This window comes from Silurus aristotelis, assembly GCF_946808225.1.
Source record: "Silurus aristotelis genome assembly, chromosome: 2".
Lineage (NCBI taxonomy): Eukaryota > Metazoa > Chordata > Actinopteri > Siluriformes > Siluridae > Silurus > Silurus aristotelis.
In genome coordinates this window covers 238,284-253,251 of record NC_139575.1, presented here as the reverse complement: position 1 = coordinate 253,251, position 14,968 = coordinate 238,284, and the positions used below count along the sequence as shown (strand labels likewise).

At 41.3% G+C, this 14,968-nt stretch overlaps 1 protein-coding gene across 1 annotated transcript in view; it reads left to right on the top strand.

Annotated features, from left to right (window-relative positions):
• LOC310737443 (uncharacterized protein) overlaps window positions 1-14,960 on the top strand; it is a gene marked incomplete at both ends in the record, with an annotated part of 31,514 nt that extends 16,554 nt beyond the window's left edge. The window contains 44 exons of the mRNA XM_083561770.1: window positions 1,211-1,419; window positions 1,518-1,621; window positions 1,783-1,901; window positions 2,087-2,263; window positions 2,396-2,601; window positions 2,694-2,794; window positions 2,958-3,076; window positions 3,193-3,318; window positions 3,420-3,613; window positions 3,741-3,835; window positions 3,952-4,082; window positions 4,240-4,364; window positions 4,519-4,636; window positions 4,721-4,933; window positions 5,166-5,336; window positions 5,505-5,642; window positions 5,799-5,848; window positions 6,018-6,144; window positions 6,268-6,350; window positions 6,492-6,618; window positions 6,865-7,055; window positions 7,219-7,309; window positions 7,408-7,507; window positions 7,606-7,778; window positions 8,032-8,187; window positions 8,879-9,012; window positions 9,111-9,244; window positions 9,407-9,501; window positions 9,624-9,793; window positions 9,884-9,968; window positions 10,065-10,211; window positions 11,520-11,728; window positions 11,827-11,930; window positions 12,092-12,210; window positions 12,396-12,572; window positions 12,705-12,910; window positions 13,003-13,103; window positions 13,267-13,385; window positions 13,502-13,627; window positions 13,729-13,922; window positions 14,050-14,144; window positions 14,261-14,391; window positions 14,549-14,673; window positions 14,828-14,960. Coding sequence (XP_083417896.1) covers window positions 1,211-1,419; window positions 1,518-1,621; window positions 1,783-1,901; window positions 2,087-2,263; window positions 2,396-2,601; window positions 2,694-2,794; window positions 2,958-3,076; window positions 3,193-3,318; window positions 3,420-3,613; window positions 3,741-3,835; window positions 3,952-4,082; window positions 4,240-4,364; window positions 4,519-4,636; window positions 4,721-4,933; window positions 5,166-5,336; window positions 5,505-5,642; window positions 5,799-5,848; window positions 6,018-6,144; window positions 6,268-6,350; window positions 6,492-6,618; window positions 6,865-7,055; window positions 7,219-7,309; window positions 7,408-7,507; window positions 7,606-7,778; window positions 8,032-8,187; window positions 8,879-9,012; window positions 9,111-9,244; window positions 9,407-9,501; window positions 9,624-9,793; window positions 9,884-9,968; window positions 10,065-10,211; window positions 11,520-11,728; window positions 11,827-11,930; window positions 12,092-12,210; window positions 12,396-12,572; window positions 12,705-12,910; window positions 13,003-13,103; window positions 13,267-13,385; window positions 13,502-13,627; window positions 13,729-13,922; window positions 14,050-14,144; window positions 14,261-14,391; window positions 14,549-14,673; window positions 14,828-14,960 — 6,048 coding nt within the window. The remainder of the gene's footprint in view (window positions 1-1,210; window positions 1,420-1,517; window positions 1,622-1,782; window positions 1,902-2,086; window positions 2,264-2,395; window positions 2,602-2,693; window positions 2,795-2,957; window positions 3,077-3,192; window positions 3,319-3,419; window positions 3,614-3,740; window positions 3,836-3,951; window positions 4,083-4,239; window positions 4,365-4,518; window positions 4,637-4,720; window positions 4,934-5,165; window positions 5,337-5,504; window positions 5,643-5,798; window positions 5,849-6,017; window positions 6,145-6,267; window positions 6,351-6,491; window positions 6,619-6,864; window positions 7,056-7,218; window positions 7,310-7,407; window positions 7,508-7,605; window positions 7,779-8,031; window positions 8,188-8,878; window positions 9,013-9,110; window positions 9,245-9,406; window positions 9,502-9,623; window positions 9,794-9,883; window positions 9,969-10,064; window positions 10,212-11,519; window positions 11,729-11,826; window positions 11,931-12,091; window positions 12,211-12,395; window positions 12,573-12,704; window positions 12,911-13,002; window positions 13,104-13,266; window positions 13,386-13,501; window positions 13,628-13,728; window positions 13,923-14,049; window positions 14,145-14,260; window positions 14,392-14,548; window positions 14,674-14,827) is intronic.
• Window positions 14,961-14,968: the final 8 nt, after the last annotated feature.

The following is a 14,968-nucleotide window of genomic DNA, read 5'->3' as shown; positions in this document are numbered from 1 at the left end:
CAAGTTCACAGTTCTTTATTAACTTAAGTCATTAAACCCAAGAACAGAAAACTTTGGAATGTAAAGTCACATATGGCTCAAGAAACAACATTGGACTTGAAATAGAAAACCGGTACATAACAGCAAAACAAAAGCATCAGGGCACAGGAACATAACAGCATGCGGACCTCACGACATGGCACAACCTGAAACGACATGTTAATAAACCAACAAGAACAAAAGCTGAAGGGGTAACTTAAATACACTGAGGACTAACAAGGAACAGGTGCAAAACATTTAGGACACAGATAGGGACAATGGAATAGGGAGCAGGGAATAGGGTGTAGTGGTCCAGTGGCGACATCTGCAGGACTCGGGGGCAGAGCAGCACCTTTCGGAGAAGGGGATTTAGAGGGCATCGCAAATGTCACTTTCTCTGGCACTCTCTGTGAGAATTAGGAACAGAAGAGTGCTCTCTATGGGACGCTATGCAGGTCTTTGGAGCAAAGGCTCCTTTGCGGAGCTCAGGAGTGGTGAGACACCCTCTCTGGCACTCTCTCTAGGACTGTTTGGCACTCTCAGAGGGGCACAAAGGCTGGGCAGCCTCTTTAGCAGAAACAGAGGTGGAGCAATGCTCCCAGCAGGAAACTGAGGCTGGGCAACAACCCCAGTGGAACTCCAAGGCAGGGGAGTTTGTTTGAACCCTACGGTGGGCAAACCGGCACCTGACCTCCTTTCAAAATGACGAATAGCTGGGGCAGCAAGCGCATTGGAACTCTCGGATGTCTGTTGCTCAATTAATGGCTTTGCCAGAGAGGTGGAGGATTACATATTCAATCATTGTTCGGTCAGTCGGATATGCTTGTGGTTGGGAGAGGAGCATGAGGGTGCACTGGCAGAAGAACAGGTTGCAACCATCGGGATCGGCAGAACAATTTTGGGGCACCGAGACCAGTGGGTTTGAGCTAAACTAATCCCTGTTTTCATTGTGTTTGAGTCTCCAGTAGTCCAGATTCTCACTGTTGCTTGGCTCATTCTGCCACACCCGATTCTAGGATTAAGGGAGTATTACATAGGGAGTTGGGACCCAGTGGTGGTAAAAAAAAAAATTGAATTTGCAGTCAATGAAATGAATGAATAAACTTGCCATCATACTGACAGGTGTTGTAGTATAAAAAATGTTTTGTGGAAATATGCATTGAAGTATGTAATCTTTCACTCTGTCATGTAGACCGATAAGAGCATTCAGACTGACCCACATATACTTGATGCTATCTGGGAGGTGATAATCAAGGACTTCACTGCAGCACAGTTGATGAATGCCACTTTCATCAGCGAGTGGTTCCAGATGAGGCTCAGACCATTGTTTTCATCAGTGTCCACAGACTTTCTATCCAGCCTCAGTTTCACAAAATTCAGCTGTGAGACCTACCAAATTGTGTAAGTATGGACAATGAAATTTCTGAACTTCAGATGTGTTATATAGGACATGAGGAAATAATTGATGAGAATATCCAATCTGTTCTCACCAAACATAGTGTGAAAGCTCTCAGTAGTCAAGAATCACTCATGACAGAGAAACAGAAGCAGCTGGTCTTTTCTTCATTCATCTTTCCTTTCCTCTCAAAAGATGGCTCACCAGGTAAGTACTCCCCTTTTAGTTGTTGTAATACAGACAACTGACATTTTTGAATTAGTTTTCACCTGCTTGAATTAAGGGTGATTCTTTTGTCTGAATAAAACTAAACAGGGCCAATTTAGAATGGTGTAATTAGTTGAACTAATGATCTTGGTTCCATCTAGATCCTGGCTGTGTTTCCACAACTTCAGGCAGCAATGACTGGCTTTTAACGAACCTTGGCAGTTTCTTCAATTATGCCACCTTGACAGAGCTGAAAATTTTAAATGCAAATTTCTCTAGTGTGAGTAACATCCCAATTGCACCAACTTTATGTTTCTTGTGGAGTTGCAGCTGACTGTAGTAGTAACAGTTGGTTTCTGGGTTTTGATGAAGAGAACAGACAGCTGCTGCAAGCAGTGTCCATTTGTTTTACTTGAAGACCTGGTGTAAACATAATGTGATATGAATGTTTTTTTTCTCCTGCAGGTTGCAGTGTTTGGTTTACTGTCCATTGAGCAGAAGGCTCAGTTCATCCTGCAGGCGGATACAGGAGTGTTGGGAAATGACTTAGTGATTAGAGAGGTGTTTAGCAGTATGATCGCATCTTTTGATCTCAATCAACTTGGCATGTTCTTCACAAACTTCAGCCAGACTGCAATACAAGTGAGCATCTCTGTTGCCTAAAGACCAGATCACAAATTATTTTCTTGTGTTTTTTTTTGTTTTTGTTTTTTTTTATCAAAAAAGACATTATTCTGTGCATACTAATTGATGGATGATACCTTGTGATTGCAGATGAACCTCACTAGCATTCCTTCAGCAATTTCAGACACCATTCTGAACATAACGCTCTTAGATCTGGTGCCTCACTTCCAACGTTTCAGCCCAGAGGACTTTGCCCTGTGGTTCCAGAATTACCTTTCCATCTTACTTCCTGGTATTGGTTCAAACACCCTGTCGATCATCCCCATGACCATCGGCTGTGACTCCTACAGAGAGATGTGAGCATCTCTTCATAACACAAACACAGCAAATGATTATTTTGTTACTTTTTAGAATTTGAATTTGTTTCCCACTTTTGCTGTATTTACAGAGTGAACGGACTTGATAATGTGTACAGTGACCTCTCTGCAACACAGTCCAACACTGTTTTCAATTACATACAAGACTATCTCAAGTACCAGTCCAGCCAAGGTTTGTGTGTTTATTTGCTGTTTCAGGCTACTAGGTAGGCAGTGATAAGAAGATGTGATTTCAGGCTGATAATGTTAGGGTTCGGGTAAGTCAGGAGTGTCCTAGATGCTCAATCTGAATTCACCACAGACCTTTTACATCAGTGTCCTCTGTTGCTTCACAGGCCTGAGTTGCTATGGTGGTGGAAGCTTTTACATGTTCCTGAAACAGTTGTTCCTCAGTTTTGGATTCCCTGACCTAATAGACTTCCTGTCTCTTATCCCAGATGACCGACAGACAGAGGTGTGTTTGCTCTATAACACCAATTGCTTCAGTGCTTCGCTCACTGTAGGAAAGCCAATGAGTTAAGCACATCACTATCTGTAGTTAATGCTTTGTCTTCCTTCTGTGTTTTCTAGCTCTTGAGCTCCATCTCTCCAGAAGAACTTAGTGAGTTCCTGAACAGACCGAACACAGTTGTTAATGGTTCCGAGCTCTGCACACTACTTGACAACTACAGTAGGACCAATCAGTACCTGGAGATGGTAGGCCAGTTTTTATTTCACCTAGATTTTTGTCCATGTAGACTACTTGCCTTTATTCTGCCAGGAATGGCTGATAGAGTAATCACTGTTTCTCTCTACAGGAGCCTGTTTTGTCCTCAGTTCTGGCCAGCCAAACATTGGAGTGTGTGTGGCCTCGTGCTCTCAGTGCCTCAACTCAGGCTGATGTAGAACAGTGGTTTAATGTTATACTGGTTCACTACCTGCCCTACCTCAGTTCTCAGCTCATCAGCTCCACCCAGCTCAGTGGTGCCTCTTGTCTGTCATACAGGAAACTGTAAGTTCTTTATTGGATGTTTCATTAAACAGGGTTTTCATCATAAACACTGCCACATGTCTGGTGGCGGAAAAAAACTGAGGTCATATAGTAAAGAAATCTCCTGTACGTATGTGTTTGTGAGCAGGGTGTCTATCCTGGGGGACAACTTCAATTTTTCTGCAGCTGATTTCTCCCAAGCTGATGTGTACAGCTCTATAAAAGTGTATCTGAGCAGTGGTGGTAAGAATAACTACATTTTTCTTGTTTCTTTTTTCTAGTTCTCTCTGTACAAGCATTTCCGTTTGTTTGTGTGTGCACTACATGTGTGTCTCAACATGTGATTGTGTATTTTGCAGATGCCAGCCCCCGCTGCTATAACTCCTCAGATCCTTTTCTGAACTCCACTGCCTGGTTTGCAGACAACATTGGATTCTTCGTCACCTTCATCACCCTCAGTGATCTACAATCATTTCTATCAGGAAGCATGGTAGTGCACACACACACACACACACACACACACACACACACACACACACACCTGCAATTATCTATATTAGTCATTCAAACATATTTCTGTTAACTACATCACACAATGTACACAGTTTGTAGTGCTGTGATAATGTGTGTTTTATTGTGTCTTTTAGTCAAGTGTGTTCCTGGAGAACTCTGAAAACCTTCAGTTGTTCAACAACCCAGGAATTTCAGCCAGTGTCTTGGAGTATTATACAACACAGTTGTACATCCAGAATCCTGACTTCAGCCCTCTCGGGTACCACTCAAACCTCAACATTGAACAAAATTTAAATTTGTTTATTTCATTTATTTATCCAACCCTTTATAGATTCAAATCCCACATGTAAAAGACCATATATACGTGCAAATATCTGTGTATGCATTCTAAAAGGTTGTTTGTGTTTTTATAGATTGCCTGCTGAGCTGCTGTGTCAAAGTCCTGCCTCCATGTTTGTTTTTCTTGGAGATGCAGACATTCAGACAATCCTGACTAGCATCAACATCTTCTGCACAGAAATAAATCCAGAGGTAATCAATCAATAAGACTTGTGTGTTCACTAATCACTTCTTGTGTAGTAGTGCCAGTCACCTCTAACCTTCTTCTCCTTTCAGGTAACAGCGGTGCTGGTAGCAAAGTTCCCTGATATATCTGCAGCCACCATCCAAACATTGGGAAGCCAGTGTGTGGGCTTGACTGTGGGCCAGATAAACTCCGCCCCTCCCAATGTGATAAGCGGTGCTCTGTCAACACTCGGTATCATCAGTGGCTGGGACCAGGGCCAAGTGAATGCCCTCATCCAGAGCATCATTAGTTCAGGCTTTAATGTAAGCGTACACTGCCCATTTGTCAGGAATGTTGCTCTATGTTACAGAAAGTGAAAGCTTGCCATTTTTGATCACAATCACCATGTCAATATTCTATTTATGTTTATACATTTACTAACTATACCATGTTACCAAAAGGTCTGTAATTTAATTTCTTTCTTATTGCACAAGTTCTAAAATTCAGAATCAGAAATGTTTTCAAGTTAAGGATATGATTGTTTTACTCTCACAGATCAACAGTGCCTCCTCTCTGGTATCATTGGGAACACTTATTGGTGGTGTTCCTTCTACAGCCATATCCATCATCCCATCTTCTGAGCTTCTGTCTTTATCTCAGAATCCAACATTCATTGCTAATATTCTATCAGCCCCAGTTATTCTACAACAGACATTTGTCCAAAAGGTATTTACTTTGTTTTACACACACACACACACACACACACACACACACACACACACACACACACACACACACACACACACACACAAACATATCTTTATTACCTTCTCCTATAAAAGTGCAGTAACATGCAGTTGCTTTGTTGAAGTCCGCTCTAACACGTTGTTCCAGGTAATCTCTGTAGACCAAACCTCTGTCATACAAAATGTTCCGGATGCACTAGTGATGTATATTCCACTTGTTCTACTGACATCTCTGAGCTCTGTGGAAGTTTCACTCATCAATAACAAGAGCTGGAGTCATGAACAGGTACTTAAACCCACCCACTTTGTTACACTGAAAAACTAAAGTCTCATGCCTCGACTGTAATAGCAGCAGTTCCCCTAATCTGATTTCCTGACTTGTTTGGATGTCAGGCTATAAAACTCATCAAAAAATGTTAAGACTTTTTTTCATTTTTACCAGGCTATGATGTTCTTCGGTGCAGTGGCCAGTGCCTGTACTAATCCAGAAGAGTGAGTTAGGAAAACACACACACACACACACACACACACACACACACACACACACACACACACACACACACACAGTCTATCTAATATAGCTAATGTAAAGATCTGTTCTGTGAATACACCCATCACTGTGTATGTCTATTTGTGACTGTGGGTGTGTTTCTCCCTGCAGTCTGTCAGCATCAGTACTGCAGGGATTCTCTTGTAGCTCAACTCTCCCACAGAAGAAAGCCAAAGATCTAGTCAAAGCCTGTAGACCACGTGCAGGCAGAGACAAGGTCGTCCTGACAGAGGCTCAGGTACATACACTCTGATATTCAATCACATTCTGCACACAGAATGAATCAGAGACAGCAGGTAGACCCAAACCTTTACTGGTAAATGAGAAAACACACAATCACACAACACATTCTGTGTTTCAGCTGACCTGCATGTACAACTATGTGAAAGAAGATCAAGTCGAAAGCTTTATGAATGTCCCCTCTGATATGCTTCTGTACTACAGGTGTGGAACATATTCACATACAGAAAATACTGTATTCAAGTATATGATATCAAGAAAAAAAGGTCATATGCTGGCTGTGTGTGTGTGTGTGTGTGTGTGTGTGTGTGTGTGTGTGTGTGTGTGTGTGTGTGTGTGTTGTAGCTACGAGACAATACAGAATGTGAACTGCCAATCATATTTCCGTGCCCTTGGCAGAGCAGATTTCTCAGTTCTTTCTCCTGTCCTTGACAAAACAACCATACTGTTCAACAATGCAAAGGACTGCCTGGTAATACACACACAGTAAAATATTCATAGACCAACACATTCAATATTAGCTCTTAAATCTGCAAATCAGCCATCAAATTATAATCAATTCATCTCTTATGCAATTCCATTGTTGAAAACAAGTGAAAATATGAACATGTTCAGGCTTAAACAATAGACACTAAACAGTGGAATCCACACAAGACACCCCCCCCCCCCATTCTTATAGATTCTGTGTGACTTTTCTTCATGGGTTGTGATGTTGTAGGGTATATCTGGTGTGAGTCTGACCAGGGATCAGGTGGAGGTTCTGGGAAATATGGCCTGTACACTGGACTCCTCCTACATCCAGAACTCTGACCCTTTCATTTTGGAGAAACTGAAGAACTGTGGAGATCTTTCTGATTCTCAGGTCACCGCTGTACAGTCACTGCTCCTCAGTGGAAACACTGCTTATGGGTGAGTCATAGCTTCAAGTGCATTTGTGCACATCTTTCATCTATGTTGTAGAAAATGATTTTATCATTGGTTTTAAAAGGACATAAAACAAATGGAAATGGTGTGTGTCTATAGATTGCATTTGATATTTTTTTGACCTCTGACATTGTTTATCATGAATCAGTAATCCCTCAACATGGAATGAGCAGACCGTGGAACAACTTGGCATCCTGGTTGTCTATTTCAAATCAGGCCTCTGTGACACAATTGGCTTTGTATGTAAACCGTTTCACCATTGTGTTTGTGATTTATAAACCCAACTTTAAACTTTCTGGACTGATTACATTTTGTCCCTGTTTGTGCATTGTTGAAGAATGTCAAAAGGAAATTATTTTCAGTCCTGAGGGAGCAGAAGATCCCACTGATAAAGCTTAGGACATTCTTTACAGAATGCAACTCAGAAAGTACTACAGGTAACCGTATACTACAGGGCAAAACACATCGAGGTACAGCGTATTACACATATTGAGATTGTGTGCTTCACTCAATTCCTCTGTTGTGTGTCTTACAGTGAGCAACATAACAGGAACAACAATTGCAGATGGAGCTTTTCCTTTCGGTTTTAATGCCATCCAGTTTGATCTGTATCTGGACATCACCGTCTTGCAGGAAAACCTGGCAGCTATCACTGAGAAAGTGGTGGACACCAGCCTCCAGGCGGTCATTCTTAACAAGTTAAACCAGGTCAGAGACACTAAATACTGGACTGTATAACACAGCAGGAAAGAAAAAGTTGTCTCAGCTTTTTAGTCATAGAATTCTGAAAATATTTCCAGTTTGTGTATAAATATGATTCTTGCATGGTGTCCCACTGTCAAATAGGGTTTGTTTTTGGGTTGTAAATTAGAAGTCTGTCTTTGTGTGTATGCTGAATTTCCCCACACAAGATTTGTTTTGATTTGATTATAAATTGTTGATTTCGTGTGTGTATACGTAGATTTTCCCATCAGGCCTTGGTGACCATGTGCTGCAACTACTGGGTTCAACTTCTCGTTTGGCCACAATTGATGACATTAGCAAGTGGAACATTACTATGATTGACACACTGTCCTCTTTGATGGATTCCAATGATGGATACTGGGAACCAGAAAAGGTAATAAAAGGTTGTTTGTGCATGTGTGATAGAGAGAGAGAGAGAGAGAGAGAGAGAGAGAGAGAGAGAGAGAGAGAGAGAGAGAATGAGAGAGAGATAGAGCTCATCTGGGATGATTTAGTGAGGGTGAGAGAAAGTATCTGTGATCCTTCATTGATTAGATATCATGACATAGTTGCAGATAAAACACTTTTGCAGTCAAAGAGCATGTTCAATCCCCTTTAGAGAGACTAGAATTTACAAAAAATGCAAAAATGTTTTTATTTCTTACAAATGATGTACACAACGATGATGATGAAAATGTTATCACTGACAATAGAGGTGGAAATGTATATGAAGGTATTTTTTAGAAAGCAGGCAGAGCTTCAGGTCTAGTGTTAATTTAAAACTGAATTATTTCATAAATGTTTTTAACTAGTTATACGGTCAGGGAACTAACCCCAGTAATGGGTTGCACAAGCCAGTGCACTCTTAGTAGATAAATGGGGAGGGTTGCAATAGGAAGGGCATCCAGCGTAAAAACATGTGCCAAATCAAACATGCGGTTCATGAATAAGGATAATCCGCTGTGGCGACCCCTAACGGGAGAAGCCGAAAGAAAGTTTATACTGCAAGCATACTAGCTGACATTTTGTATTTCTCAGATACTGTTGTGCTTGCTACAAAAACGCTTGTGTATTATTTTTTTAAGGGAAAAGCAGTAATTATGAGGTATCTGAGCATGGGTGATCACTCTCTGGGAAGTGCTGAAATAAATGTCATTGGTTCCTACATCTGTACATTAGACATCAGTATACTGGAAAATATCACTCCTGAGAGTTTAATGTAAGTCCCTGCTCACATACATACACAAACATGGACAAACAAAATAAAGAGATGAAGAATGATCTGAATTTTAATATAAATTTTTGTTCTCTTTGCAGGATGTTCCTGTCTCCAGATCTGTCCTCATGTTCCTTTGAACAGAAATCTACTCTGTACATCATTATCAAGTATTCATTTAGCAACTTTCACAGAAGTGCCACAATATACTACCAGCTCATGATACCTTACCTGGGTAAAACAAACATTCATGCATACAGGAAGACTAAAAAATACATGTTTTTAAAAAGTCTGAATTGTGTCTGAATTTAAGTTAATTGTACATATGAACATGTTGAGGTGTGTGTGTGTGTGTGTGTGTGTGTGTGTGTGTGTGTGTTTGTTTGTGTGTTTGTAGGTGGTGCTCCAGTGGAGGATATCGAATTTTTATCCACTCAGGACATTAACATGGACATCACTGTATTCATTAGTCTGAACCCTGCTGTTTTCAAGGTATAAAGAAGAAAATATTAACCAGAGAATTTGTTGCTGAAATATTGAATGTTTGAATTAAATGTAGTGAAAAATTGAAAACTGAAGATAAAATAGATAACAAGTACTTTTTTGTTTGCCAGACCCTGAATGTGAGCACAGTGAGAGGTCTAATGGGTATAAACATTGCTGATCTGAAACTGTTTGAGTACTCCTCAGCAGTTCAGTCCTGGGTGTCACAACAGAACCAAACTGATCTGGACACACTGAATCTTAGCATCATCAACCGCAACCCTTGTTATGGTGTAAACAGGTGAGTTTTATTTATGAAATGAAAAAGGACTCAACTTTACAGAATTTGTTTTGAAAAAAATAAAAACATTCTTCTTGTTTTTCTACATAGTGACCGACTTGATAGTGAATTTGCATCCGGAAATGTCTCTACAGTACTATGTAACTTTAGCATTTCTGACTATGCCTGTTCACCGGTAAGTATTCCGTGAATCAAATATCTGTTTCCAGCTTTGCTAATGTTATGCAGAAAATGAGTTGACCACAGAAACCTTTGTTTGTTGCCTTTTAAGGTTGCTGTATTGTCATCCGAGGATCTGTTCACTCTGCTCACATGCAAACTGCCAAGCAGCCTGAAATACTCTAAAGATGCTTGGAAGTTGTTCTTCCAAAATTTTGCTGGCTTTTTGGGTGACGCATTGCAAAGGTTTTCAAGCATGGTATGCAAATTTGATTGTTGCTTGTCACCCCTGGGTCTCGAATCCAAGTCGCTCAGGGAGGTGTTAGAACTCACATGCAGGGACACTGTCGGAATTGACAAGTTCACAGTTCTTTATTAACTTAAGTCATTAAACCCAAGAACAGAAAACTTTGGAATGTAAAGTCACATATGGCTCAAGAAACAACATTGGACTTGAAATAGAAAACCGGTACATAACAGCAAAACAAAAGCATCAGGGCACAGGAACATAACAGCATGCGGACCTCACGACATGGCACAACCTGAAACGACATGTTAATAAACCAACAAGAACAAAAGCTGAAGGGGTAACTTAAATACACTGAGGACTAACAAGGAACAGGTGCAAAACATTTAGGACACAGATAGGGACAATGGAATAGGGAGCAGGGAATAGGGTGTAGTGGTCCAGTGGCGACATCTGCAGGACTCGGGGGCAGAGCAGCACCTTTCGGAGAAGGGGATTTAGAGGGCATCGCAAATGTCACTTTCTCTGGCACTCTCTGTGAGAATTAGGAACAGAAGAGTGCTCTCTATGGGACGCTATGCAGGTCTTTGGAGCAAAGGCTCCTTTGCGGAGCTCAGGAGTGGTGAGACACCCTCTCTGGCACTCTCTCTAGGACTGTTTGGCACTCTCAGAGGGGCACAAAGGCTGGGCAGCCTCTTTAGCAGAAACAGAGGTGGAGCAATGCTCCCAGCAGGAAACTGAGGCTGGGCAACAACCCCAGTGGAACTCCAAGGCAGGGGAGTTTGTTTGAACCCTACGGTGGGCAAACCGGCACCTGACCTCCTTTCAAAATGACGAATAGCTGGGGCAGCAAGCGCATTGGAACTCTCGGATGTCTGTTGCTCAATTAATGGCTTTGCCAGAGAGGTGGAGGATTACATATTCAATCATTGTTCGGTCAGTCGGATATGCTTGTGGTTGGGAGAGGAGCATGAGGGTGCACTGGCAGAAGAACAGGTTGCAACCATCGGGATCGGCAGAACAATTTTGGGGCACCGAGACCAGTGGGTTTGAGCTAAACTAATCCCTGTTTTCATTGTGTTTGAGTCTCCAGTAGTCCAGATTCTCACTGTTGCTTGGCTCATTCTGCCACACCCGATTCTAGGATTAAGGGAGTATTACATAGGGAGTTGGGACCCAGTGGTGGTAAAAAAAAAAATTGAATTTGCAGTCAATGAAATGAATGAATAAACTTGCCATCATACTGACAGGTGTTGTAGTATAAAAAATGTTTTGTGGAAATATGCATTGAAGTATGTAATCTTTCACTCTGTCATGTAGACCGATAAGAGCATTCAGACTGACCCACATATACTTGATGCTATCTGGGAGGTGATAATCAAGGACTTCACTGCAGCACAGTTGATGAATGCCACTTTCATCAGCGAGTGGTTCCAGATGAGGCTCAGACCATTGTTTTCATCAGTGTCCACAGACTTTCTATCCAGCCTCAGTTTCACAAAATTCAGCTGTGAGACCTACCAAATTGTGTAAGTATGGACAATGAAATTTCTGAACTTCAGATGTGTTATATAGGACATGAGGAAATAATTGATGAGAATATCCAATCTGTTCTCACCAAACATAGTGTGAAAGCTCTCAGTAGTCAAGAATCACTCATGACAGAGAAACAGAAGCAGCTGGTCTTTTCTTCATTCATCTTTCCTTTCCTCTCAAAAGATGGCTCACCAGGTAAGTACTCCCCTTTTAGTTGTTGTAATACAGACAACTGACATTTTTGAATTAGTTTTCACCTGCTTGAATTAAGGGTGATTCTTTTGTCTGAATAAAACTAAACAGGGCCAATTTAGAATGGTGTAATTAGTTGAACTAATGATCTTGGTTCCATCTAGATCCTGGCTGTGTTTCCACAACTTCAGGCAGCAATGACTGGCTTTTAACGAACCTTGGCAGTTTCTTCAATTATGCCACCTTGACAGAGCTGAAAATTTTAAATGCAAATTTCTCTAGTGTGAGTAACATCCCAATTGCACCAACTTTATGTTTCTTGTGGAGTTGCAGCTGACTGTAGTAGTAACAGTTGGTTTCTGGGTTTTGATGAAGAGAACAGACAGCTGCTGCAAGCAGTGTCCATTTGTTTTACTTGAAGACCTGGTGTAAACATAATGTGATATGAATGTTTTTTTTCTCCTGCAGGTTGCAGTGTTTGGTTTACTGTCCATTGAGCAGAAGGCTCAGTTCATCCTGCAGGCGGATACAGGAGTGTTGGGAAATGACTTAGTGATTAGAGAGGTGTTTAGCAGTATGATCGCATCTTTTGATCTCAATCAACTTGGCATGTTCTTCACAAACTTCAGCCAGACTGCAATACAAGTGAGCATCTCTGTTGCCTAAAGACCAGATCACAAATTATTTTCTTGTGTTTTTTTTTGTTTTTGTTTTTTTTTATCAAAAAAGACATTATTCTGTGCATACTAATTGATGGATGATACCTTGTGATTGCAGATGAACCTCACTAGCATTCCTTCAGCAATTTCAGACACCATTCTGAACATAACGCTCTTAGATCTGGTGCCTCACTTCCAACGTTTCAGCCCAGAGGACTTTGCCCTGTGGTTCCAGAATTACCTTTCCATCTTACTTCCTGGTATTGGTTCAAACACCCTGTCGATCATCCCCATGACCATCGGCTGTGACTCCTACAGAGAGATGTGAGCATCTCTTCATAACACAAACACAGCAAATGATTATTTTGTTACTTTTTAGAATTTGAATTTGTTTCCCACTTTTGCTGTATTTACAGAGTGAACGGACTTGATAATGTGTACAGTGACCTCTCTGCAACACAGTCCAACACTGTTTTCAATTACATACAAGACTATCTCAAGTACCAGTCCAGCCAAGGTTTGTGTGTTTATTTGCTGTTTCAGGCTACTAGGTAGGCAGTGATAAGAAGATGTGATTTCAGGCTGATAATGTTAGGGTTCGGGTAAGTCAGGAGTGTCCTAGATGCTCAATCTGAATTCACCACAGACCTTTTACATCAGTGTCCTCTGTTGCTTCACAGGCCTGAGTTGCTATGGTGGTGGAAGCTTTTACATGTTCCTGAAACAGTTGTTCCTCAGTTTTGGATTCCCTGACCTAATAGACTTCCTGTCTCTTATCCCAGATGACCGACAGACAGAGGTGTGTTTGCTCTATAACACCAATTGCTTCAGTGCTTCGCTCACTGTAGGAAAGCCAATGAGTTAAGCACATCACTATCTGTAGTTAATGCTTTGTCTTCCTTCTGTGTTTTCTAGCTCTTGAGCTCCATCTCTCCAGAAGAACTTAGTGAGTTCCTGAACAGACCGAACACAGTTGTTAATGGTTCCGAGCTCTGCACACTACTTGACAACTACAGTAGGACCAATCAGTACCTGGAGATGGTAGGCCAGTTTTTATTTCACCTAGATTTTTGTCCATGTAGACTACTTGCCTTTATTCTGCCAGGAATGGCTGATAGAGTAATCACTGTTTCTCTCTACAGGAGCCTGTTTTGTCCTCAGTTCTGGCCAGCCAAACATTGGAGTGTGTGTGGCCTCGTGCTCTCAGTGCCTCAACTCAGGCTGATGTAGAACAGTGGTTTAATGTTATACTGGTTCACTACCTGCCCTACCTCAGTTCTCAGCTCATCAGCTCCACCCAGCTCAGTGGTGCCTCTTGTCTGTCATACAGGAAACTGTAAGTTCTTTATTGGATGTTTCATTAAACAGGGTTTTCATCATAAACACTGCCACATGTCTGGTGGCGAAAAAAAACTGAGGTCATATAGTAAAGAAATCTCCTGTACGTATGTGTTTGTGAGCAGGGTGTCTATCCTGGGGGACAACTTCAATTTTTCTGCAGCTGATTTCTCCCAAGCTGATGTGTACAGCTCTATAAAAGTGTATCTGAGCAGTGGTGGTAAGAATAACTACATTTTTCTTGTTTCTTTTTTCTAGTTCTCTCTGTACAAGCATTTCCGTTTGTTTGTGTGTGCACTACATGTGTGTCTCAACATGTGATTGTGTATTTTGCAGATGCCAGCCCCCGCTGCTATAACTCCTCAGATCCTTTTCTGAACTCCACTGCCTGGTTTGCAGACAACATTGGATTCTTCGTCACCTTCATCACCCTCAGTGATCTACAATCATTTCTATCAGGAAGCATGGTAGTGCACACACACACACACACACACACACACACACACACACACACACACCTGCAATTATCTATATTAGTCATTCAAACATATTTCTGTTAACTACATCACACAATGTACACAGTTTGTAGTGCTGTGATAATGTGTGTTTTATTGTGTCTTTTAGTCAAGTGTGTTCCTGGAGAACTCTGAAAACCTTCAGTTGTTCAACAACCCAGGAATTTCAGCCAGTGTCTTGGAGTATTATACAACACAGTTGTACATCCAGAATCCTGACTTCAGCCCTCTCGGGTACCACTCAAACCTCAACATTGAACAAAATTTAAATTTGTTTATTTCATTTATTTATCCAACCCTTTATAGATTCAAATCCCACATGTAAAAGACCATATATACGTGCAAATATCTGTGTATGCATTCTAAAAGGTTGTTTGTGTTTTTATAGATTGCCTGCTGAGCTGCTGTGTCAAAGTCCTGCCTCCATGTTTGTTTTTCTTGGAGATGCAGACATTCAGACAATCCTGACTAGCATCAACATCTTCTGCACAGAAATAAATCCAGAGGTAATCAATCAATAAGACTTGTG